The sequence below is a fragment of the Pecten maximus genome, chromosome 14 (genome assembly GCF_902652985.1).
Source record: "Pecten maximus chromosome 14, xPecMax1.1, whole genome shotgun sequence".
Lineage (NCBI taxonomy): Eukaryota > Metazoa > Mollusca > Bivalvia > Pectinida > Pectinidae > Pecten > Pecten maximus.
Window position 1 is genome coordinate 20,203,965 of NC_047028.1, and position 27,782 is coordinate 20,231,746.

Consider the following 27,782-nt stretch of genomic DNA (forward strand, 5'->3'; position numbering starts at 1 on the left):
ATACCGACATTAAATATCAGGCCGGGGGTGATCATAGTACTTATATAGCATTTTGTATCTGATAGATGAAGGATCACATCACTAATGTAGTAAAACATACATTTTAAAGATAGTTTTGATTCTATGGCTGTCGCTGATCAATGACTAACTTATTAACACCTTCAACAAAATTGTGACATGAGCATCATCAATCACACTTAAGTAGTTCTTAAGATGAATACAAATCATTGTAAGTCGTGGTACTAGCCTTAACATTTATTTCGTGCTGTGCGAATTGAATTCAAATTATAAATACTTGCTTATGTAAAATATACAAATACGGTATGAATGAAAAAAATGATGTTAGTAAATTGGAAGCGGATTGTCAATAGATATAAACAAAACGTACGACACCAGGAAGTCGTGCGTTTCTCACTTGATCACTGTCAATATTACCGACACAAAAGGTGAGGGTGACGATTTGATGACTTAATTGGAAAAATGTTACCAAAATAATAATTTTGATCAACTAATCCCTATTGCCGAAACTGGTCCTTTACTTTATGACAAATGGAATTCTGTGACCCAAAAATGTTAGAGCGATTGTAAATATATTCATATGGACGGGGGCAGCGTACTGCAAATAGCGGTATGATATCGTCTTTTGTCTAAAGTATTTTTGCAATTAGGCCTAAATACTAGTTTTCATGAGAGACAATGAGTCACTATTAAGGATTTCTCCAGGTTCGACCTATACTCTATTTAAGTAACATTCGTGAACTTTAACTATGAAAAGAGGTGTATGGAGGGTTATAAAACGTTTATAAGTAATTTCGTTCCTGTGAAGTCAAACAATGGATAAACAAATCTCGGGGAAAATATGAAATGGTATTCACTGTGAACTTTTGAAGTATCAGTTTTATCCGAAACACGGTAATCACCTCCCCGAAGTAATGTAATAATCGCATATATAGTACAGTTAAAGGAAGATAATCATGTACGTCCTCATCAAAATTGAACCTAATGTCCTGGTCACGTGACTTGGGACAAATGCACTATTATCACCTATAATATGTAGACCCCACAAACAGACAATGCTAATGTCAAGTGTCCACCTACCATTGTTTTAAATGTCACCTCGTACATCAAACAGATAAGTATAGGTGAGATGATGACTTGATAGGCAGATACATACGTACGGTATTGATCAACGGTGAACAGGTTATTATAATAACTTATATCTATTGTACATATCTGTAAAACTGATTTATATCTCATCTAATTACGCAAGCAGAATAGGTTATCTTTAAGATTATATATTGACTTTTCAAATACCTTCATAAAATTTATCAAAGCACATTTTGTAGTTATTTAGGTATCAGGAAGGTAGTTATTTAGGTAGGTAATATTGTCTTATATTAGCTGTCTGGATTCTATTCGATTCGGGAAGTGTGATATCCACACAGGTACTATGAGACTATATCACCAGCCTAAAACATATATAACTTATTTGAATGAAAGGTAATGAAAATAGATATCCATCACAATCCTATCAATAACGTCTTTTTTCAGAAATGTATCATGCGGTTAAAATAAAACTTTATAACAAATAATATTATTCAACCAATTTGAGATATACAAAAATATATAATCCAAACAAAACACCAAAAAACGAGAGTTAGCTTAAACAGTATTTTCATTTAATCCATAGACATTGCATACAAACATATCAGTTCATAATTTGCAAAAGTAACTGGAAACAAGTTTGACTCTTATTTCAATCCATCTTCCCCAGAAGTCATAAGTTTATCAAGCATAGTGGTCAAGTCACAACACTGCTGAATAATTCATAGTGAATAAAGGTACAACTATAAATGAAAATGTATTAAAACAGATGTACATTCAAGGAATGAAATGTCAGTTAAAGAATATTAGTGGAACATATATAGCGAACAATTAGTTGCGAGTTGATTGAACATAATACTTTATAATTATCACGTACACAGATTCCATTTGATTGTCAAACCTTTTAGAATAAAGAATTAATTTTTTGTTAAATTGGACAATTTTATAATTTTTCCTGAGATCTGATAATTTTTCCCCAGCACAAGCCATACTATAACAATTCTATGATATCAAGTTTGGTAGCGCCTGTCACAATTCTGCCAGCCTCATCTTGAACTTGCTCTAATCTGTTTATTAGACTTCGTGGTAGTGCATCCCAAATGATATCAGCATATTCTAATATTGGTCTTATGAAAGACATATATAGAGTCTGTACAGAGTTTCTATCAAGAACATATTTCATTTTCCTAATTTTACATAGAGGTTTGGAGGTTTTCTTTAAAATGTATTCAATGTGATCAACCCAGTTATAATTAGAGGACACGTATACACACACATGCTTATGAAACGTTACATTGGATACGACTGTATTGTTCATTAACTCTGGCGAATTAATGGGTCTAGTACGTTTTTGCTTACAATTAGAGACTGTTTTAGTTTGATTGAATGTGACCAGCCAATACAAAAATTGAGGTTGTACTGCCATAATCAAGGAACTAACATTAAGAACTAAAAACGCTTATTTCTTGACCTTTACAAATACCACTAGGTCAATATTGTACCATTAGATCACACAATACATAAAGTTGGATATCGATAAAAGCTTAAATTTGTTTTGTCTCCGGTTGTTATTGGTATTTACTTCATTCAAATCAATATTAAAATAAAATCAACAATTAAACAATTTAATAGAAAATAAAAGAAATATCTCATTCCATTTAGTTTTCTTTTTCTTTGATATTGTTGACCAATCAGAGTACAGAGAATAGTAATTATAATTTCTTTAAGAATACATTAAATATAAATTTTATTTAAATAGAGGAAATAAAGTACACCCTCATAAAAGTAATAACAACACAACTATATAAAAGAATAGAAAACTAGTACTATACAGTCTAGTTTCAGAGGCAACCTTCATTTTTTTTGAATAACTCTTAGGAATACCACATACATATTTTGTATTATATACACACACAGTTCTCCATATAACGCTGTGATGTATCGTCATCATAAAAAAATATATAACTATTTGCTAGATGTGTTAACTAGGCCAATCCGTAATTTAACATGGATACACGACAATAAATTCGTGTCCCAATTAGTACATTATCTGTATGTATTGTGAGTATTTTTAATACATTAGCATGAAGATTAGCTATAAATCAGCGACTGGGCTAAATATCGTGAATAAAGCGTGCTCATTTAGGTAGTTTATATATATATATATACAAATCAAACACATTTGGAAATGACTCTATCATAAATTATATGTATTGCAAAGGTTGCATATCATTACAACATCGATAATGAGTATTAGAGTAAATGACCAAATGCCAGGGATGATTGATATATTGTCATACATGCAGTGGATGACTTTCTGAACAGCCAAGAAAAGGAGTTCTATAAAAGTGGCATTCTGGTCCTTAAACACCGCTGGCAAAAGTGTATATATACTGAATGGGATTATGTTGAAAAATAATACAATATGTTTGGCAAAATTCAAATCCTACAATATGAGGTTCAGAACATAGCAATCATCCATCGTAGTTAGTTAAATAAACATTAACATTAGCATAGTCTTCTTCGTACAAACATTAATGAATTAATCTGTATATAATCATCATGTTTTTTATATATATTTTTTTCAATAACGAAAGAAATCTTACAATTATATTTGGAATATGACATTGGTTTTTCAAAGACACTTATTAAAAAAAATCATATATAGCTATAGATAATCATTTGCTTATGTCTCTGATGACATTTGTATAATTTTCCGTTCAGGTGGAAGAGCTTACAAATTTCGACATGTTTATGGAATTCCCATCCATTAAAAAAACAGAAGAAATAAAAAAAATATAGCAATTAAAGAAAACGCTTCATTTATCTTACAACAATTTCAGAGCAAGTTATAACAACTTACATTTATTTGTCAAATATAGGAAATATAAAGTGAAAATATCATGTGACGGAATAGTTTCGGCACGACACTGACACCGACACTAAAATGGATTATTTTCTCCCAACTCACCACATATATCATTTGTATCTATTTTCGTAAAATGTTTCACAGCCGAAGTAGTTTACATTCAACATACCACATTTACAGGTATCTTTCAATATAGATGTTTAGTAAACAATAGACAATGATGCAACTGTCAACATAAAACTGCCAAGGTTAAAGATGATGCACTGATTTATGTAAACACGCTTTAAGAAATAAACTATTATTTCCTCTACATGTTTACAACAAGTACATAGCACAATATTTAGACATGAATGGATCCTTTTAAATCCATACCTAATATTTCAAAGAAAGTACGTATTATAAGAAAGGGAAACACCTATATATTCGACTAAGGTTGACTGATTTATATGTTCGTGTCAGTATTAAGTGAACATTTAACATCAAACTTGTCAGAATTTCTGACACGTTCATCCCACGACTAGGACAGAAAACACGATACGGTTGCTTTCATCTCTTACTTTATATACATCTGACACAATGGAGATTCTACGCTATCATGAGCTATATTTGTCAGTCAACCCTCCTAGATTCAGCGCTGACTTTGGTATTTGAAAAAGTTTGAAAACAACAAGATGACATAAGCAAATTGATGAGTGAAGATATCTTCGCTCCAACATTAGATATTCCAGATATTCATGCTATTGATCAGTATCATCAATTTGAATTTAAAAGGAGGATGTAAGGTATTGGAATACACAGGGAAAACCGACAAGACAACGAACTCGTGATTTTAGCTCACATTCAATAAACCCATGGTCAAATATGGCTAAGATAATAGGTATGTTTAGAAGAATCTGTCATTAATACATTCGAGGTGAACAGAACCAGGAGCTTGCGACGGGTAAGCTGACGGTGAATTTTGCCTATGCTTATACGTATAGCATATGGAACATAAACCTAATACGGAGGACAAATACTTAGATCGATTCTACCATCGCATTGTCTGGGGTCACTGAGTGCGTTTATACGGGATAACATTTTCCCATATAAACCTTCGACACTGAATAGGTATACCTTACATGCAAACGTTTTCTTGTAAAAAAAAGTCAAGTCTGAAATATACATTTACAAGACTCAGACATCCATGTCTTGAATGATGTAAAAGTCACGTATACGTTAGTTCCAATAGAGAGACGCGATAAAGTGTTTTTGCACTTTGATCAGCAATATATTTATTTAATTATTCATATTATCTAACATATTTTTTGCTTCCATCGATCGCAGATTTCACTCCTATCTTATTTTTTTTTACAGATTGCTCTCATCCTGTAGGTTATGATATCTCTGTTTTTTTCTAAGGGAATCACATATCACACGCTCTTTCAACAATAAAATGACGTCCTGGTGACAATACAGTGACGTCACAGCAACAATTACACAAATGTAGATGAAATCAACATTAGAACAACTCGACCTTGCGTGATGAAAAATCCAACAGGAGAAAAATAATACCCAACCTTGAGCGCGTAAAGAGAAACATCTAACTCCGGAGATGATGTTCTTGATTGTCTTTACCTCAACATAGCCTCGGGCTAGACAACCAAAAATATCATCCCTCGGGGTGGAGATTCCATATTCCATATTACTATAATACAATTTTTCCGTGAAGTGACAGTGATATTTTCCAGTGTTATCTCAACTAGTAACTGTATGAGTATAATTGTTACAGGGGTAACGAGCAATTTCAAATATTAATTACATTATTTTAATTGATTGTCTTTGCATGCTAATCATGCGCCGATATCGTTTGTATTCAGAAAGAATGCTATTAGCACACCTTAGTATTACACCTGTCAAATGATAGTGGATGAGTGGTACTGCCGTGAGTTGTGGTCACAGGTGCAATAGGCACACACCCAGTTATATAGTGGAGTAGATTAACCGTATAAAACGACAGTAATTAATTTTGAAATTTTAATATACCAACTAATCTTATGCACACGACTCTTTGTCTTCATTAATGATTCGAACTGACGAAAAACATTGCAATGTGGAAAAAGATGCATTGAATGGATTGCCACATGCGGGGTATAATAAGCGTCTTGTTAATAAGATACTGATTTGTCAAATGACATCATTTCAACAGTTCTTTTTATTGTTTTCAATTGTAATATATCTAATTTATGTTTCACATTTCCGAAATGCAACATGTCAGTCTTTAAGGTAACTGAAAAAGGCGAATCAAAAATTTAAAATTTCGCTTGCATCATTCTAAAGGATATTCTGATTCACTTAGTTTTTTTATTATATGTTAATAACTCATGGTAGTTTATGTAGTAGTTCTTACATATTACATTTTAATATCTGATGATGAAAATGTTGAATATTATCATGAATGAAAAGATATCATATATGCATGCATGTATACTGAATGTCATATGTACTATATTCAATTTGACAGTTATATATCATAAACAGTTCAAACCAATAATCTACCAGACATCAATTTTATTATCTAAATCATTATACTATATTATACATGCATGTGTATATGGAGGACTTATCAGTGATACGCAAAATATTTTGCTAGAAGATACCTTAGGGTCAGTTGAATATGGTATGCTAGTCAAAACATTAGACATTCTCTGTACATTGAGTATGCATTGGGAGAGGGTAAGCATTTGTCAGTATATTTCTGCATGTCGTCATTGCTTTGATGACGTATAATTTCGACATTAACGACATTAACGTCACATGTTCAGTTATGTTTGAAATATTTGTAATAATCAATCAAAGTAACGTATGTTTTTTCACCATGAAGTTTCGGAATTTTAGAAGAAAAACATTTTCCCACAGCATCATCTAACATCTATCATAAAATCACATACATACCTGTACAAAAACGCAAGCGTTAAGTTCGTTTACATAGTTGACAGGGTGAGGATTAAGCAGATATGACACCAAGAAGGCTGTTAAATTAAGTGAAACAATTAAGTGTTTCTCAAACATGTAAGTGTTTCGATATATTATATATTCTAAATACTGTATACTCGTTAAATTTGAAAATATGACGCAGCCCATTTTCCTCAATAGTAGGAAGATACAGGCTCATTTGTGAGTAAAGACCTAATTTCGAATGGGGCTAATATTCTGTGCAATATGATGGAATATGACAGTCCATAACTCCTATGGTCTGTAACGTAAGACCTATATATACAGACCGATGGTAAAGGTACTATCCCCAAATTTCGTTTCAATATGGTAGGAATATTTAGACAGTTTATATTGAAATATCAATGATAACACATTATCTTTTCTAAGCAGACCCTATGTAATCTATCGAATATCATATTTTCTTTTCTATTTTTAAGAAACACGTTTTTTTCAAACAAGGCGTATTTTCAAGTTAATTTTGCTAGTATAAAGCTAAATGTAGACTTATCTTCTGGATAGGCTTAATGTTTAGGTCAGCTTATACTTCGGCGTTTAGGGTATGACTGTTTAGTATCTGTATCGCTGTAAGAAGTAAAGAAACATGGCTATGTTAGGAATTGCTATTTTTATTATGAAAAAAACATGATATAAACTTATAAATGGAGTTTTTTTTATGTTATTTTCTTTTCATTGTAATTTAAAGAATATAGATACAAATGATCATTATTCAAAAGAGAAATAAATATTCGTGGATATGACAGATATCAAGTTATCTGCTGGTAATTTTTATTGAAATAAAGTACAGTAAAATACTTATTCTGAAAATACACCTGAGTACAATGTAAGCATATATGGTCAATGTCTATTATGATATAAACATGACATTATGTGATACTGAATAAGTATATATTCTTTGCCAACTTAGGTATTCGAACGGGGTGCAACTTAACGATAAACATCGTCGACTTTAAGTTTATCTGCAGAGCTTGCCACATATTTTCCAAAAGACACGGATGATATACAGTATTTCACCACACTAGTGTCTCGCACTCATATATGACTCTAGGAGACAAAAATATAGTAATTCTGAAAATACGCCAGAAAAATCAAAATCGTAATCTTTTAAAATGTTAATAATTAGAAGGAAAATAACAAGTACTGAACATGTTTTATTTCAATAGGACAACAATATCTTCGCAATATCTTCGCAAGTCTGATGGTAAGAAGAACACAGTTTATCATTATTTAATCTAAAGGCGATGACACTATAGTCAGGATATGTAACAGAAGAGTTGATCCGCAACGTCTTTCTAAGATACCTCAATCTTATCATTATCATTGCATTACCTTGCCTAAGTCATTACATACAACACAAGTATTCTCCTTATTGCCCAGCTTATAAACTTTTACATACTTCATACATCTTTAAAGTAAAGGTACACAGGTGATGTTTCTGGTAAACTAAGAATCATTAACATTGTTAGGGATTCTCGCCATCGTTTTGTTTTTATTCACGGCGGAGTCTACAATGAATAAAACGAGCACATCAATCATCACCTGTAAACTTATGTGCAGGTCATTAATTTTAAAGTTTCTCATCGTAACAAATGTCGTTGTGAGGACTAACAAAACCTTAAATGTAGAAACATTTTAAATTGTATGGTTAAATGATCATGTTTCGTTATAACCAGTGTAGCAGGGGGAAATGTCTGGTGTAGCTTACTGTATGTAGTTATAGGGACGAACCAACCAATTGCTTTTCCATATACTTTAGTGTTAACGTTTTGGAGTAGATCATTAAAGTTCTTGAATTCAATATGGCAATTATGGTTTATAACAGAAGTTTAGGGTCTCATATGAAAAAAAGGGAAGTTGGGTCCTTCAGCTCAATTTTTTTCCAGGGTAGCCATCTTGAAAATGGGTGAATTTCGCAGCAAAAATTATCAAAAATCTGAAATGTTTACCTGTTAATTGTTATGACCTTTACGTTTGGGGGAAAATCAATCGGCCTTACGAAATTTATATCAACATTTTTTATGGATAGTTACCTATTAGGCTACATATCTATTTTGTTACTTAAAGGGACATCACGGTAAACCAATTTTAATTTTGTATTTTTTCATATTATTGGGTATATCTTTAAAAAAAATATCCTTATGAACAATAACCATTCGAATTTGATGATATATGTATATAAAAAACATCAATTATTAATTATAAAAAGGTTATCACAATTCGTTGATCAATAGTCTGAATATGCAAATTTTGTGACATATACGATAACACGCATGCGCACATCACACTAAAACACCTGAAAACAAAAATGGCTTCCAATGTGAATCGACTGCGGTTGAAAACGATAACAGCTTCCGCAATGAAGAGAATAATTGGAAAATGGGTCAAACACAATCCTAGAATTAAATTGGGGAAGCAGTACAATACAGTTCAAACATGAAAACAGCAGTAATACGGACGCTGCTCGTATTCTGCTTGATTGCTGGATAGTAGGTCATGACAATCTCGGTAATATTTACACAACTCGGTAATATTTATACAGTCTGTACCAGTACATCGCTACTGTCACTATACTATACGGTGTTTACACTTATTTACACATAAATATATGTGCCGGAATATATACAGAACGTGTTATTTAACATTTAAACCACTGTATAATATCGTTGTCCAATTAATCCAATTCGCCTTGTAAACTATCGTGTGTTTGTGTTGCCTCGATTTCAAAACAGTTACGTGATGATTTAAAAATAATTTCCGCGCTAAATTTAGAGGGGGATTCCCAACTAAATCAAGTGGTCAAGCTGGACATGAGGATCGACTGTGAACATTGGGACAGCACAGAAACATAACTGGAAAGGAACAAAACACGTACATTCATTGAAAATTACAACGTTTTTACCGTGATGTCCCTTTAATAACATACTGGCCAATCAGTGGCTGCCAAACATTTTACCCTTGGCTCAACTTTCTATACACAGGGGATGTTTTAAAAGTCTATTGGTTCAATGGGTTGGTTGTTTCCTTATAGGCGACCAATGTTTTGAGCCCAATGCTGGGACGCGGTGGGTTTCTATTTTGTTTTCTTTCCAGGTGACATTTGAGAGCCCACTAATAATACCCGCTGTGTTTCATAGCATGTTTATCGTAGAAGGCGACTCAAAATGGACCTTTTGAAAAATCAGGGATTTCCTCAGTGTCCTATTTAGTTGACATTGAAGGGACCAAAATAGATACAATGTCTCCATTACAACACTTGTTATCTTAAGTACTTTCTGTCCTTGTTACTCTGTCTTTCTGTTCTTTGTTTTCTTACTTAAGGTGTATTCTTGACACTCGTCCTCGAAAATAAAACATGTATCGCCAGAACAGCACACTTCAATTCTACAATATTACCATTCCATTTCAAAATGTCTAGAATACTTACAGGTACAAATCATTAAAATGCACTAATTAACATGACGAGTGGGCCTATTATTAACAATAGTATAAGTGGGATGTTAAAATACCTGTGGTATAACGTCAGTGGAGTCTTTATATACAATCTCTGTTATAAAACTACACCGTCACACCAATTAACTTCACTGAACTGTGCTAACATATAAAGCCATACTTCATATACAGTGACAAAAGCCTATTGTAACAATACCTATATCTTGTCAGTTATGCTAATGACTTCGGCGTGTGACTGATAAGTGGAAAGGCAAAGAAAATTCGTGCTTTAGTGAAGAGGAAACCATCGAACTCTCATCACGCGACTGCCACGATGAGGGTGTTCTTCGCAGTATTTTGCCTGGGTAAGGTTTTGATGTTATGATATATGATTCGATTTATTTTCATTTTTTTCAGTGTTGTCAGAGTTTGTTTTGTCAAAAAAACATCCAAGACACTGTGGTTTATATTTAAAATAATCTCATTTTAACATATTTGAAATTCCGGCTTATCTTACTTGTGCAGTCTTCAATTTCAATCAGATACATGTTCATCTGACTTTAAATATTCCTAAACTTGTTTTTACGTCTGATGTGCATTTCATTAGGAATATGAAAATGCAGCCGTATTTTTAAACATAAATAATTAAATCGTTCTTGTTACATTTGCGTAACATTCTGATAATTGTATAATATATAAATAAATCTATCGGTAAACAACTACCCAGTATTCTTGATACCACTAAGGAGCTGTATACATATCGTAACAATTACTGTGGTAATTCTACTCACCTTAATCATCCTAGTTTTAGGAATCTCGTTATATCAACCAATATTTGCCATTTCTGGAAATGTATGCTCAAAAAATCTGTCATTAAATATACTCCATGAAAGCAAACCCAGGTAAATCTTCGCTTATAAGTAAGTACATGCATAAATTCAGATGTATAGCGCCATATTGTCGTAATCATACAATGGATAGAACGCTCATGAATGCGAAAATCAATCGTTGATCATTATCCCATTTCATAAATATATAAATACAAGTGCCGAAAATTGAAAAAAAAAAAAAAAAAAAATTACTTTACTTCAATAATGGCACGATGTAGTTTTGAGGTTTGTCTACTTTTGCTTAGTTAACATACATTGTATTTAGAATATTGAAGTTGTATTAATACCACGTATGTTTTTGTTACAGTGCTGACGGTGAGTGGCCAGCCATTTAATTACATGCGGCCAGCACAGACATTGGTTCGGCCTTTCGTAAGATTCCCCGGTATAACAAGTCTCAGTTCTCCATCAATCACTCTTCTTCCCCATACAAATGGCGTTGTATCACCATATCGCACATTTCAACAAGGACAAATACGACGTATTACTCCGATTGCCCAAACCATGTCCGTAATAAATCCAACAACAACTTTTACATCTCAACGTTTTGGTTCTTCGTCCCTAATACCTGGTTTTGCGACATTGGCAGCTAACGTAGGTACAGCAAATGTAGCTGCTAGAGCCTTACCATCCAGTAGTGGCAGTAGCGTTTGGAGGCTAGCCATACCCGCCCAGTGGAGCCGGTCTATGCAAGGGTCTAAAATTACTACGGCACCAAGCCAGGCCCAGTCCGTAATTGCCGTTGGGAATACTGGATCAAGTGGAAGTCAGTCTATGGCAGGTATTGGGGCTATCAGTGGCCTTACTCAAGAATCAATGTCAGGAGGTAGTCTTGGACTTGAAAATGGTTTCATTGGCCAGTCTAGATCCTTCATTGGGTCAAACAGTGGCCTTACTCAGGAATCAAGGTCGGGAAGTAGCCTTGGACTTGGAAATGGTTTCCTTGGCCAGTCTGGATCCTTCATTGGGTCAAACAGTGGCCTTACACAGGATTCAGGGTCGAAAAGTAGCCTTGGACTTGAACATGGTTTCATTGGCCAGTCTGGATCATTAATTGGGTCAAACAGTGGCCTTACTCAGGAAACAAGGTCGGGAAGTAGCCTTGGACTTGGCAATGGTTTCATTGGCCGGTCATCTGGATCATTCATTGGGTCAAACGGTGGCCTTACTCGGGAATCAATGTCAGGAAATAGCCTTGGACTTGGCAATGGTTTCGTTGGCCAGTCGTCTAGATCATTAGCTGGGACAACCAGTGGCAGCGCCTTTGTTGGTGGGGAAGGCGGCGACTTTACCCAAGGAATGGTATCAGAAGGAAGTACTTCTTCAAATGGATTCACTCTACCAGATTTTCTGAAACAAAGACCAGGGAATGGTAACACTGCCCAATCGAACTCTGTCATGACAAGCCAGAATGATGGATTCATAGCGACTAACACAATATCCTCCACGATAGAATCGGAAAACATCTTCAAACCTAAAGGTGAGGCGATATATTTATTAATCTGAATAATGAGCAGTCTGATTATTTATAAATACATTAAACAAAAAAAATGGTTATCTTTACATATTAACTGCAATTGCATATATAATTCATGTATACGGAAAGTTAGTCTTATTTAGTTAGATTATTTTTTTCAAATCAGAACCAATGTTTAGCGCCAATATGAATTTTCTCTTTATACCGAAACATTGATAGAAAAGAGGAACACCTAGGAACGCGGAAGTAAACGACATAGTTGTCCATTAGGCATGATTATAAGTTATGAGCATGTCTGTCAATGAGCGTGAATCTCGGTTAGACATCCTCATCTCTACCCATATCTGACAATAAAAAAAGAAATCAACATTCGATTGATCAAATTTCAAAAATTTACACACATCTACACCGGCTAGCTAGCCTTTTATTACCGAAGAAAAAGATGGAATAAAATAAAAGACAAAATGGCTATATACACATATAAACAGCCATATACAACCATCGCATTTAATGAATAATCCTTGTTTTTACCGTTTACTGGTGTGTAAACTGCATTTTGTTACAAATATCATCAATTGTGCACACCATTAAAGGATAAAAAAAAACAAGTATTATACCTTATATTTACATTTTAACCTGTGTTTTATTAAATGCAATAACAATTAAATCGGCGTTCTCTTTTCGGCGTTATACGAATAGACGTAACAGCCGGACAATTGATGGAACCGCTAAATAGCTGATTCTAATTTGGTTGTCAACCAAAGGAATAAATAAAATATAGTTCCACATTAACATCGCTTTTCATTCGATTCCTGATATTTCGAACATTTTATTTTTTCGTTATTATATTTTAGTTAATTCTACCATATTCAATTAATATTTTATTGGAAAAAAGTCGAAACAGAAACGGAAATAGCTGTTGCGCATTCACACTAATTGCGCATGTGTGCACCGGTCCGGCTTGCCGTGATGCCAAAGGAACAATGTATTCCTACGCGTCAAAGTAGATGTTTACGAACTTGTAAACGATGTTTTCGATAGTAAGATTATATAATGATCACCCATTGGAAATGTTGTTAAACCGGCAGGATATGTCGATATGTACGACAGAGCAGCAGTTTTGAAGTGAATATAACTATTAATCGTAATTCTTCACAGATAATATAATTATTTCTTCTTCAGGAAATCTATGATACATATTGTATTTTTCTTATATTTTGATAACACTAAACTGAATCATGAGATTCCTTCTTATGTATATATATATATTATTTCTCAAATGCCACATGTAGTTTTTGTTTGAAATACCTGTAAGATAAAGAAAATCTTAGTAGGAAATTCCATCATAAAGTCAGTCCATTTACTTTGGCAACGTTACATTATTGTATTCTTTTCTTGAAGTAATTTTCAACTTACACAAATGAGAGTGTATGATCAATATAATATCCATGTAAGACTTCATTTATAAAAGGTGTATTAATGGCAGTAGATTTACCTTTAATACAACAACAAGATGCTTTGTTTTATCAGACAAGTGGTTTTTGTACACCAAAACGTCTTAAAGGAACATTTGTTGACATTATCAATCAAAACAGCTGTTAGAATATACAGAACACAGTCACTATATGACACAACATATATTTAAAGAAAAGAGCAAATCTTGCAACAATTCCTCGTTTATCAATAACTTCATATCATGTATATTTATGTGTCATAAATTCTGATTGCTGATTAATCAAATTTTGTAATATTGATTTACGTTTTTCCGGAAACTGTTTTTTTTCTTAGTATGTAATTAGAAGTATTGCATTATAACTGATGGCGACAAAAAGGGCAACGATCAATCATCATCAAATAATTTAATAATACCTTATCACCTGTAACACAATGTGCATACACTTACATTACATTATATAAAATGATAAATAATGCATGAAATCAAACACTGGCCATGAGATACTAAATCTATTCATATATCATAATAACGAACACGAAGACACTGTTTCAGAAAATGTTTCCTGCTAAAAGTGTAAGCGAATGAATTTGTTAAATATTGTCTTTTATGAACGAAATAAAACTAGTCACAGTAGAGACGGTAAATGCATTTATTATACCTCATGTTTATAACAGTGCCTGTGATTAGCTGAAACGCATCACGTGACAGGGAAGTAAAATATCGTATTTCCCTGAACTGCATGAGCTAGGGAAATAGAACATATTTCCATTGAGCGCATGCCCTCATGACAACCCTCTCTCTGATTCCAGCAAGAGTTGTCGTTCCGTTCTGGTCATTTTGTTTTGTTAACCAAATGAAAATAAAAACCTTAAGCTTGGTTTAATAAAAAAAAAATGGCCAAAATATGCAATTTAATGAACTTGTAAAAATGTTATTAAAGCTGACAACGCAAATTAAAAAGCTTTTGCTTTGAAATAAGAAAAAAATATTTTTTGGAGATATTCCCTGTCACCGTTTCCAAAAAAAGTGGCTGTCATTTTAGTCTGCATGGATACGAGACTGGGGACCAGTGCCTATAAAAGCGCGATACCCGTCAAACCAGTCTCCACTCTAACATTGAACGCTTGACGTGCAACTGCATGCACTGAGTATCGTAAACACACGTGACCCGACGACCCCTCTTCTGAAAATAAGTGCACTCACCTGAGAACGTGACAGTGGTGTATGAAGGTGGTCAGTACTTACCAGTTAACATCCCAAATTATGTACAAAATAAAATAATAGGCAAAACAACTAAAATAGAGCAGTTTGCATTAAACACATTTCTTTCCATTCAGAAATTGAGTGAGGTGTTACGAATGTCATATACTCGCTTGTAATATTACATGTCAAATATGCACGTGCTAGATATATGTATACTATTGTGCGTTGAAGCGATATGTTACTACTGGAATTTACTGGAAATGAAAAAGTCTTTAACTCATGCAGGAATGTATTTCATCCATGTACATTGCATAAACCAAGGTAAGGTTTGCATTCTTTTAAATGTGTTGACACTACTTTTTTGCCATGTGCACTTGGTTACACTATTCATAGAGAACGTAAATGTATATATAATGTGTCAGTGAATTTTTCAATTATTTCCTGAAAAACAATTGCACCCATTTATTATTTTACCTCTTCAAAGCCCGTGTCCATGGTCTCTGCTATTAAGAAGAAAACCAAAAAGGCAAGCATGTGTTTCGTAACGTTTTTTAAAGTGTCGCGTTGCACTGATATTGATATGATAATAGTCGGTCTCACGTGCATGCGCGCTTTTAAAGGCACAAATCCCCAGTCTGGTATCCACGAAAACGTCACCTAAAATGTATGCCACTTCCCTGGAAACGATGACTGGAAGATATATATGTATCACAGAGAACATCTCCAAACCATTTCAAATTTTGTTGTTTTTTTTTTCATTTGAAAACGAAAGCTTTTTTTAACTTGCATTATCAGCATTAAATTATTTTTTTAAATTTAATTTGTTGTTTGTACTTGACTTATCATGTTTTAAAATATCATAATAAACAATTTACGGCCCTCTTTGCAGGGTGAGATGAAGTTTTGTCTTTCCTCAGCAGCATATTCCCCTTGGACTACGCCCTCGGGGAAAATGACTACGTCAGATAGACAAATCAAGAGGGCAATAATGTATACTGTATGTTTTATTACTTAATACATGTTGACTATAAATAAACATGAGGCGAGGAGGCGTAGATAACTTGTATGAATGATCCAGGCATAGAAACCCTGTAATGAAGCATTTATTCAAATCATGTCTGTAATAGACATTCACTTTCACGCTCCAAAGCGATGAAAATTGATCGCTATTACTTAAAGGGAAAAGATTATTCTTTACATTCTACCATATCGCAAATCTACTTTATATATGATAATGAATGAGTATGATAAGTCATTAACAAAGCTATATAATATTACAAAAATGTTTTCTAATAATAATAATACTTTTGATGATAAATTGTAGTCTTAAACTTGTTTTAGATATTGATAAATGACAGATATCGTTTAATGTTTGGATTGCTTATATTTCGATTACAATCTGTAATAGTTAGGCAACCGAAAGTTAGATAGGGCAGCAAAATAAGTTCTGGGAATAATCTGTCACATATATTTTATTATCCGTAGATTGGTTATGAATTAACTATACCCGATGTTGTTAACCTGGTCAGAACATAGGATCCATTTTTAACAAAGAAAATGTCCATGTTTTATTAGCATGATAGTTTCTTTGAATCGACAGGTATTATATGATAGACAAGGGTAGCCTATGTTTTCGGAACTGAACTTCAATGTATTTATCATAAGATATAAGTCTGCTCGTATCCTTGCTTTGGACTTTTCTACCACTTGCTGCGAGGTTGTCGTGATGCTATGGAGTATGCAAACTTGTGTATATAAATCTATTTTAATTCAAATACTGTAAATCACTTATATTTCGCGAGTACTTAATTTCGCGAACTCATCTCATTTGACTTATTCGCGAATACATAATTTCGCGAATTCTGATATCAAAATGACTTTAAATTCGCGAATGACGTTACCAGGTCGGCGATATTTCCATGTGGAGAGTGAATTGAGTTGTTTTCAATGCAAATAAAGCTATCACGTCCGTTCATATAGTGTTTTGTGATATAAAATTACACTCTGATATAAGTATTTGATTTATCATTCTATTATTACTTTTACGGCGATGTCTGTTCACCAACCAAAGATTACGGTATATTCAAAATGGATGCCACTTATTCTTGTCATTCTTATATAAATATTCGCGAGGGATTTGAATTCGCGTTTGACTCTCCTCGCGAAAATAAATCCCACGCGAAATATAAGTGATTTACAGTAACTTAGGCGCCAGTTGATATAAATATATATTTAGACCAAGATGGTAATTCTTATGGCCATTTATTCACATATTTGTCACTCTTTTCATCTTTTTGGTTAAGAAGTGAGGTTTCAATTTTTGATTAATTTCGTATAGATGTCCTATGCCCTAGGATAGAACTATGATTTCGTAATTACGTCGGCATTTTATCATGTTTTTAACACTTATCATTCTGACTTTTGGAGGACAACTATCACTTAGATCTTGCTCGTACTACTTTTAATTTCGTTCGTAAAACTTGATTTATTTCCATCTTCAAATTCTAACGAATACGTTTTCGAAAAAAAATAAAATATCACTAATATTTCATATCTTATGTGCTCGAAAAGTGACGATTAATGTATTAAAACTGAAACCTATACCAAAGATTATTACGGACAGATAATAAACATGTCAAGGAAATTAACGGAATTTACGTTTTGGATAGAGATAAGTCAGTATTATAAAAGTTATATAAATCATAGGGCAAAATGAACCACAGACTATCGATAAAGAAGATATGATTTAAAGCCTTCAAATATAAACCATCAAATGATGTCATTATTATGGATTTGCGTGACTGATTTGAATATTACATCGATGGATTTTGACAAGCATTGTTTCTAAATAGATTACTACGATTTTATTTCCTGTACAGTATATATTTAGTGTGTCAGCCTAACCCTGTTATCCTCGTCATGACTGTTGTGGCCAATACTAATTTATATAAAGGAGTAGTAGCAACACACACTCTTAAACCTCTAAATTATATACAGCGATGTGATCAAAGGTCCCCAAACCTCAAAATCATATACGCATAACTAATGTAAACGTACACAATTTAGCGGTAATCTTATTTTAGCAATATCTCGCGCTGGAAGCCATGCGCTAAATTATGATTGATATGATTAATTCTTTACATAGTATTTCTATAACAAATAATGTCGGTGCGCTAGTTTAAATTTGTTTGAATTTGACAGTCCCCTAAAACATGGGCGCGAAAAGAAAAAAACCCATTTTTTTCATTTATCGTCTTTTTATTTTGAAAAAATCAATTAAGTACAAACACTACAATTAGACGTAAATGTGCGTTTTGTTTTTATCTGACACCAAATAACTTTTCTTGAGTTGTTTACATAGTGTCATTAATCAATTTATTCTTGTTTTATATGTTAAGTTGTAGATAGTGTAAGCAAAAAGTTTTATGCAGTTGATGATTGTTGGTGTCAAGAGTGAATAACTAATTAACAGTCAGTATGAGTATACAATATACTACGTTATGATATTCATCAATCACAATAACAATATCAGATCATAACTATTTGGGCGTGACGTATTTCAGGCGTGAAATTCATCAAGTGTAATTGTCATATAATAATTAGTGTATATGACCAAGTATAAAGTACATAAGATATGTATTGCACGTTCCAACAAAACATAAACTATTTGTTTGAAAAAGACAATGACGAGAAATTTCTTAATTATTTTTATCTTTTTATTTCTTTATATTTCCTGACAAGTTAAATGATTTCCGTAACATGGACTTTGCCTAACCACATTTTTGTAGAATTAAGGACGCCTCTCTCCTAAATATTAAATAAAAACAGTATGCTAATTTGCAATATTTGTCAAACTTAACAATAAAAAGATTTATAACCAATAAAACGTTTAAATAAGATAAATATAGAAATATGCTCGGATTTGAATATTTCTTAAAATGTAACACAACAAGAGGCCCATGGGGCCTGTATCGCTCACCTGGTTGGATTAGACCAAATGTCAAAATAATGTTCATATTGAATTTGTTTTATTTGTAAATCTCTAACAATGCTATCTATGGTTATAGTGTGGGAATCCGAACTGATTTAAAGATTAATGAAGTCCAGACTCTCTAAAGGTCTGAAAGACCTCAATAATTGTTTTTAGAACATGCATGCATTCATCACTTTATAACTAGTAGCGATTTAAAGGAATTGCCTCTATTTCCCCCTTTTCCACCCTTTTGGCCCCTCGGGGGGGTCAGAGTCACCATTTATGCAAAATCTGTTCCCCTCCCCCCAAGGATGTCTCTGACCAAATTGGGTTAAAATCCATTCATAACTTAATGACTAGTAGCGATTTGAAGGAATTACCTCTATTTCCCTTATTGGGCCCCGCCCATTTGGCCCCTCGGGGGTCACAGTCACCATTTATGCAAAATCTGTTCCCCTTCTGCCAAGGATATTTCTGACCAAATTGGGTTCAAATCCATTCATAACTTTATGACAAGTAGCGATTTAAACGAATTACCTCTTTTTCCCCTATTGGGCCCGCCCCTTTGGCCCCGTTATGGTCAGAATCACCATTTATGCAAAATCTGTTTCCCTTCCCCTAAGGATGTTTCTGACCAAATTTGGTTCAAATCCATTCATAACCTAATGACTAGTAACGATTTAAAGGAATTACCTCTATTTCCCCTATTGGGCCCCGCCCCTTTGGCCCCTCGGGGGTCAGAGTCACCATTTATGCAAAATCTGTTCCCCTCCCCCCAAGGATGTCTCTGACTAAATTGGGTTAAAATCCATTCATAACTTAATGACTAGTAGCGATTTAAAGGAATTACCTCTATTTACCCTATTGGGCCCCGCCCATTTGGCCCCTCGGGGGTCACAGTCACCATTTATGCAAAATCTGTTCCCGTTCTGCCAAGGATATTTCTGACCAAATTGGGTTCAAATTCATTCATAACTTTATGACAAGTAGCGATTTAAAGGAATTACCTCTATTTCCCCTATTGGGCCCCGCCCCTTCGGCCCCGTTATGGTCAGAGCCACCATTTATGCAAAATCTGTTCCCCTTCCCCCAAGGATGTTTCTGACCAAATTGGATTAAAATCCATTCATAACTTTATGACAAGTAGCGATTTAAATGAATTACCTCTATTTCCCCTATTGGGCCCGCCCCTTTGGCCCCTTTAGGGTCAGAGTCACCATTTATGCAAAATGTGTTTCCCTTCCCCCAAGGATGTCTCTGACCAAATTGGGTTAAAATCCATTCATAACTTAATGACTAGTAGCGATTTGAAGGAATTACCTCTATTTCCCTTATTGGGCCCCGCCCATTTGGCCCCTCGAGGGTCACAGTCACCATTTATGCAAAATCTGTTCCCCTTCTGCCAAGGATATTTCTGACCAAATTGGGTTCAAATCCATTCATAACTTTATGACAAGTAGCGATTTAAACGAATTACCTCTTTTTCCCCTATTGGGCCCGCCCCTTTGGCCCCGTTATGGTCAGAATCACCATTTATGCAAAATCTGTTTCCCTTCCCCTAAGGATGTTTCTGACCAAATTTGGTTCAAATCCATTCATAACCTAATGACTAGTAACGATTTAAATGAATTACCTCTATTTCCCCTATTGGGCCCCGCCCCTTTGGCCCCTCGGGGGTCAGAGTCACCATTTATGCAAAATCTGTTCCCCTCCCCCCAAGGATGTCTCTGACCAAATTGGGTTAAAATCCATTCATAACTTAATGACTAGTAGCGATTTAAAGGAATTACCTCTATTTACCCTATTGGGCCCCGCCCATTTGGCCCCTCGGGGGTCACAGTCACCATTTATGCAAAATCTGTTCCCGTTCTGCCAAGGATATTTCTGACCAAATTGGGTTCAAATTCATTCATAACTTTATGACAAGTAGCGATTTAAAGGAATTACCTCTATTTCCCCTATTGGGCCCCGCCCCTTCGGCCCCGTTATGGTCAGAGCCACCATTTATGCAAAATCTGTTCCCCCTCCCCCAAGGATGTTTCTGACCAAATTGGATTAAAATCCATTCATAACTTTATGACAAGTAGCGATTTAAATGAATTACCTCTATTTCCCCTATTGGGCCCGCCCCTTTGGCCCCTTTAGGGTCAGAGTCACCATTTATGCAAAATGTGTTTCCCTTCCCCCAAGGATGTTTCTGACCAAATTGGGTTCAAATCCATTTATAACTTAATGACAAGTAGCGATTTAAAGGAATTACCTCTATTTCCCCTATTGGGCCCCGCCCCTTTGGCTCCTCGGGGGTCAGATCCACCATTTATGCAAAATCTGTTCCTCTTTCCTCAAGGATGATTCTGACCAAATTGGGTTAAAATCCATTCATAACTTTATGACAAGTAGCGATTTAAAGGAATTACCTCTATTTCCCCTATTGGGCCCCGCCCCTTTGGCCCCTCGTGGGTCAGCGTCACCATTTATGCAAAATCTGTTTCCCTTCCCTCAAGGATGTCTCTGACCAAGTTGGGTTCAAATCCAATAGGAACTTCTTGACTAGTAGCGATTTAAAGGAATTACCTCTATTTCCCCTATTGGGTCCCGCCCCTTTGGCCCCTCGGGGGTCAAAGTCACCATTTATACAAAATCTGTTCCCCTTCTGCCAAGGATGTTTCTGGCCAAATTTGGTCAAAATCCAATAAGTTCTTCTTGACTAGTAGGGATTTGAAGTAAATGTTGACGGACGGACGGACGACGGACGCTGCGCCATGACATAAGCTCACCGGACCTCCGGTCCAGGTGAGCTAAAAATGCATGATCCTTTCATAGATTAAGAAAACGCCATTGAATATAAGCACAATATTTTCAATAAATTACAGTTTAAATGTTGAATTAATAAGTATTCAACGATTTACTTATTAATTACCCTCTATTTTTATTTTAAAGGATATCCTGCCCTCAGGGTAAATGATTTGTCCATTTTTGCTATACAAAGTGTATATACCTATCTCAACAGTGCGTTGCTTCAATTCGCAGCCAAACCGAAAGAGTATCTTCTCTCACATCTAGGTTAGATTGACAGACAGTCATATTGAATGTTATTATGTACATTATTTATGTTATATCTTCTCCAACCAATGCAGATTACAAATGCATACACATTAAGTCTATTACGAAGCGTATCACACATGTTATGACAGAAACATATTAAACGTCCATAGTAAAACTATATCCGGGTCTTTACTTCCAACGTGACCAACTGGAACAGCTTAACACTAAGCTGTATGATAATCATGATGCTTTTTATTTTCCAATATTCAAATTTCCATTTGTAGACTGTAACACCCCTTTTCCCCCTGCCTACATTATTTACAAGACTTTTTTTCCTCCAATTATCACGATTTCTGTGACAGATCTGACAGGAAAACACAACACAAGGTTTCGATCTTATATGAAAATATTGTATATGCAATATGCGGATTTGACCTAGATTTGTATGGCGGTGTAGTCAATGGATGAAACAAGACACTTACCCTTCCTGAACGAATAGTCATTATTTCCTTTTACGTTTACAAGTGACTCCGGGCAAATTTATATCTTTGTTTTTATTTTGTCCTCGTTGTATCGATGTTGAATAAGATTTTTTGTAATAAAGTCGGTATTTTCTCTTGTCCTTTTACCATATGATTACTGATTAAGTTAATCTGGATATGGCGCTGAGCTTATGCGTTTATTTCAATGTCATAAGGAAGGATATCCTGTCATCAAAGTTAGAACCTGTCATTACAATATGATCCTGTCTATAAATACCATCATATTTCAGGCTCTAAGACAAAATCGAGCAAAACGAGAAGGCGACAGGAATTGAAATTGAAGCTAGAACGAAGAAGGGCTGAAAAGAAAGCTGCAAAGAAGGCTGCAAAGAAGGCTGCAAAGAAGGCTGCAAGGAAAGCTGCAAAGGCGGCCGCAGAAAAAGCTGCAAGAATGGCTGCAAAGAAGTTGAGGACTGTAAAAGTGACAAGACATGATTCGTATGTGAGAGAATCAGCAGCAGCACCGAACACACGTACAGGTATCATAACCACATTTTGCAACTTTTTTTTTAAACCTTAGGACAAAAAAAAAAAAAAAAAAAAATCAAAATGTTTTCATTCGTTTACAAGACACTTTATTTTACTATCAAATACCTGATTAGTAAATTCTTTTCTCAAAGTTAGAGCACAGAAACAAGTAATTACTGTATCTGAATATTTCACTTTGCCCATCAGTGCTATAAAACACGTCGTGTTATAAACATCTCTAATTAATTGTGTATCTATAAACATTATAATGAGCTATGTAAGATTCATCCATTCTAGGGACATGTGAAATGTGATCCATCGTTGGTTGATATGGCTCTGAGAAAGTGAATATAGTTTAGAATTAATGACTCAATGAGTAACATATATGTATGTACACATGTCATTCTGATTTGTTTGTTAATAGGGAGTCAATCAACGTTTACTCAGTCAAGCTCCAACTCTGTGAATACGCTGAGGAGGAAACTGGGGAATGGAGGTACAATATATTAGAGCAACCCTTTACATTTGACACCCATCAGATTTCGCAGGTCACCTCACTCGGACATAGGGAAATCCACCAAAATAATCTTTCATATTCTGATAATTAGTTTGAGTAACTGTAATAATAGAAGATGATCAGGCAGCTAAATTGAAAGTCGTTCTGCTCTGATATCTGCAGAGTTAAAGTGGCAGGTGTAATTAATAATTTATTATTTGATAATACTTGTCAATTTTTATATGCATATTTTGTATTTATTACTAAATGGTATTGGTAGATAACTATTTGTTTTTGTTTACATTACTGAAATTAATTTGAAAAATATAGGCTACTGTTTACAATTGTCAAAAGAATTTAATCGTGGAAACAACGGCCTGGCATAGAATTATCAAAACTCACTTTTCGTTCCGGAACTTATCGCTTTAAGTTTTCAATTTTGAAGTTTTAATAAAAACTGAAATTTCTACGACTAATTTCTATGACTAAGACAAATCTGAGAAAACACAAATGGCCCCTTCGCAAAAAAAAGAGAGAGAAAAATCTAGTAAATTGCCATATTCTCAAGTGTTGTACGAGTGGATTAATTTTTATGTGTAATTGTTGACTTATTTATTTATTTACTTAGGATTTGGTGTCAGTCTAACACCACAAATCCACAGCAACCTGATGACACTAGGAAAAAGCTACGGTCTGGATGAAAAAGCAACAAAAACAATCATTGATGATCTCGTTAAATCTATGAGAGGTTAGAAAGTAGCAATTCCCTGTCTGTTACGTTGATAAGTATTTTCAATGCCGGTAATGATAAACCAAATGAGGGTTTTGTCGACGTTAGTTAGGGCTTGTAAAACAAGATGAAAATTGATGAAGGCAACGGAAAAGTTTCATTGTTGACTTCATGATATTATTAAGAAATCTTCTATTTCTTTTTGCAATATGAAAATGAAGTCTATGCTTGTTGAAATTCCTAGTTTCATTCTGAGAATGTGAAACAGATCTGAACTAGAGGAGGGTATGACAAACCCTACCGAAACCAACATGTAGCCGTTTTCGAGGGTTTCCAACTACATTTGTACTTACATATAACTGGCAAAGAGGATTTGTTTCTGCGACCTGTTTAAGCCACTGAATAAACGGAGACATGTTATAAATAATTGATTGTGATTAAAATTATCGTGATTCTGATATTTATCCGCAATAATTAAGATTTTAATTTTTTTTCCTATAGAAAATACGCATGTGCGAGATTATACTCGTTTTGAGACCAATGCTTCATTTTTTAACTTTAATTTCAGAGGGGAACATGGAATTCCGAAACCACTTCTTTAATGAAGAAAAAGAAGCAGAGCTTAAAAAGTTACATGATAAATCAATCAGACTGTTAGCCTCTTTAGCAGCTGAGTCATGTAAGTATCTATTTTCCTCGTTATACGTCTTGATGTGAATATCAGCGTTTACAAATCCCAATACATTTTTATTTATTTTATTTATTTCATATGAGTTCGAAATAAGTGTCTATATTAGATATAAAAATAACGTTCAATGTTCACGTATTCTATAACATAATGTACTAATAACACCTGCAATGTACATAAATTGTTTACTTATATTATGAAAATAACATGTGCAATGTACACGCATTCTACACACGTTATGTACAAATAACATGTGAAATGCACATGCATTCTATACACAAAAACTATATAAAAAAATAATACGTGCAATGTTCATAAATTCTATACACACAACACGAAAAGAAACTTATAAACGTCACATCATTTAACAAGGATAGGAATATCATAATTATCCAGCAAGTACCCAGATAGTAATCTATTAATAGTTTCTGATTCTTATCAACGTTCACTTTATACCTGTTGTGTCAGCTGTTACAAAAATAACTTATATCAGGGGTGTTTTGGTCAAAGCGGCTACCGAATAGCATGGCAAATATTCATATGAAAGTATCCAAGCATTAATCACTTGAAATTAGCATTATTTTATTTTACAAGAGCAGTTTCCCCTTTCTTAACCTAATATAAAAATCTAATATATATTTAGGAGAGGATCCATATAGATGTGCATTCCACTGTCTTATTGTTATGCTGATGTATCATGTCATTGAGTTTTCTTGAAATGAAATGAAAAGCGGACCATTAAATTCAGTGTAATGAATCATGTAACACGGTATCATATGCATCTGTAGGTGCAAACTGATTACTTTGCATGCCGATTCGCTCCTAACTTCATAATTATTCTGTGTGGAAACTCTTATGATCATATGGTTCCGACTTCAAAGTATGCAAATAGATAACCTTCAATCAATTTCTATAAAATGATATTTTATGTTACAATTGTAAAAAAGAATGTAATAAAATGTTAATAAAAGTGATGACAAAATGAAAATGATTGATCGCTTTTTTGATGTACCTATGCACAAGTATGGATATGTAGGTGTGCCGCAGTGATTTATTGATTAAAGTCGTGCAGGTTTTTGCTCAGAATTGTACACGAGTACAATTTTTAATCGAAAATTATAGATTCAATTTCGAATATAATTTCATGCAGAACAAACGAACCTTAATGGTTCCATTCCATTGTCTTTTTGTACAATGAGTTTTACTGAATGTGACACTGGTATGACTTAAGTAGGTTAATTATTTTATATTTAGCATATAATATAACCCGCGCGCATCTGTTGAAGCAGAATTTCATAAGAACGATATATGATATTTTGTTAGACACACTGCCTACATATCATACTGGTATATTTACCAAAGACATTCATCGACATATATTACATGCACATCATCTAAAATAAGTGTAGCTATTGAATAGTATCTTATGCTAGTTATGATTTCTGAATGTATTTGATGCGTTTTAGAAAAGATAATTATTCAGTATTGTTTTTCATTTTTGAAATATTTCATATTCATCCTTTCCATATACAGTATATAATGGTACATTTGTAGTATACACATACATCAATTTTACAGCAACATATGATAGTTTTTATTATAGAACACACAACATTGTCAAATGGTACAGTATAAATGTATTCCAAAAAGTAGTAGATTGTAGGTTAAACTACATGTATATACATTACTGAGAAGTGTTTTAATAGTAGCCAATTGTTTGTATAAGCTGACAGTACTGCAAAAGTATGTTATAGACAGATGTTTTTTTTAATATGAATAGTGAATAAAGAAACAAGAGGAAAATCAGCAGTTATGCAATTCACTTTTACGAATGATTATTATAGAAATTGGTATGGTGGAGATTATTCTCCCTTTGACATACACCCATCACATAGAGCTATCCATTGATATATTTGTGACCTTTAAATGCCAAGTAATAAATAAAAAATGATTAGTTTTTTTATCGTTATAACATTTAATACAACTTTCCCTCTCGCATTCACTCGTAGGACTACACTGTGAATATAATTAGAAATTGCCAACGGTTTCACAAATGAATTTGATATTCACTTAAAAAAAGAAAAAGTGATGTAGAAACACAATATGGAATATTATAAGTTTTTAAAATAAATGGTCAATTTAAAATAGAAACCATATTCTTGTGTATATTCAGTATTTATCAATAGTCACTCTTTTTGCGAAGCGAAGAATATCCAGCTATCAACGTCAGTTAAAGCTATTTTTATTTTTTGTATTTTTGAGTTTTTTTCTTCTTTTTTCAGCATCTTCATCAACTAATGCACAATTAAGTAGAAGTGGCCAATCACTAGCCGGACGAGGTAAGGACTATAAATAACACCGACAACAAAACAACATTCAACATCTTAAAAAATCAGATGCTGATGCAAAAAATATATAATT

The 27,782-nt window shown here is 33.8% G+C and overlaps 1 protein-coding gene across 1 annotated transcript; it reads left to right on the plus strand.

Moving 5' to 3' along the window:
• Positions 1-11,604: 11,604 nt before the first annotated feature.
• On the plus strand, positions 11,605-27,750 carry LOC117341699. The gene is made up of 6 exons (XM_033903556.1): positions 11,605-12,763; positions 23,210-23,458; positions 23,872-23,943; positions 24,572-24,691; positions 25,242-25,352; positions 27,644-27,750. The coding sequence occupies exons 1-6, from the start codon at positions 11,623-11,625 to the stop codon at positions 27,715-27,717; spliced, it is 1,767 nt and encodes a 588-aa protein (XP_033759447.1). The 5' UTR covers positions 11,605-11,622; the 3' UTR covers positions 27,718-27,750.
• The last annotated feature ends 32 nt before the right edge of the window (positions 27,751-27,782 follow it).

Bases quoted from the DNA above. Each gene is read 5' to 3' on its own strand.
- LOC117341699 (XM_033903556.1), top strand. From the start codon at position 11,623: ATGCGGCCAGCACAGACATTGGTTCGGCCTTTCGTAAGATTCCCCGGT. The intron at 12,764-23,209 runs GTGAGGCGATAT...ATCATATTTCAG, and splicing joins AAACATCTTCAAACCTAAAG to GCTCTAAGACAAAATCGAGC. The intron at 24,692-25,241 runs GTTAGAAAGTAG...CTTTAATTTCAG, and splicing joins TCTCGTTAAATCTATGAGAG to AGGGGAACATGGAATTCCGA.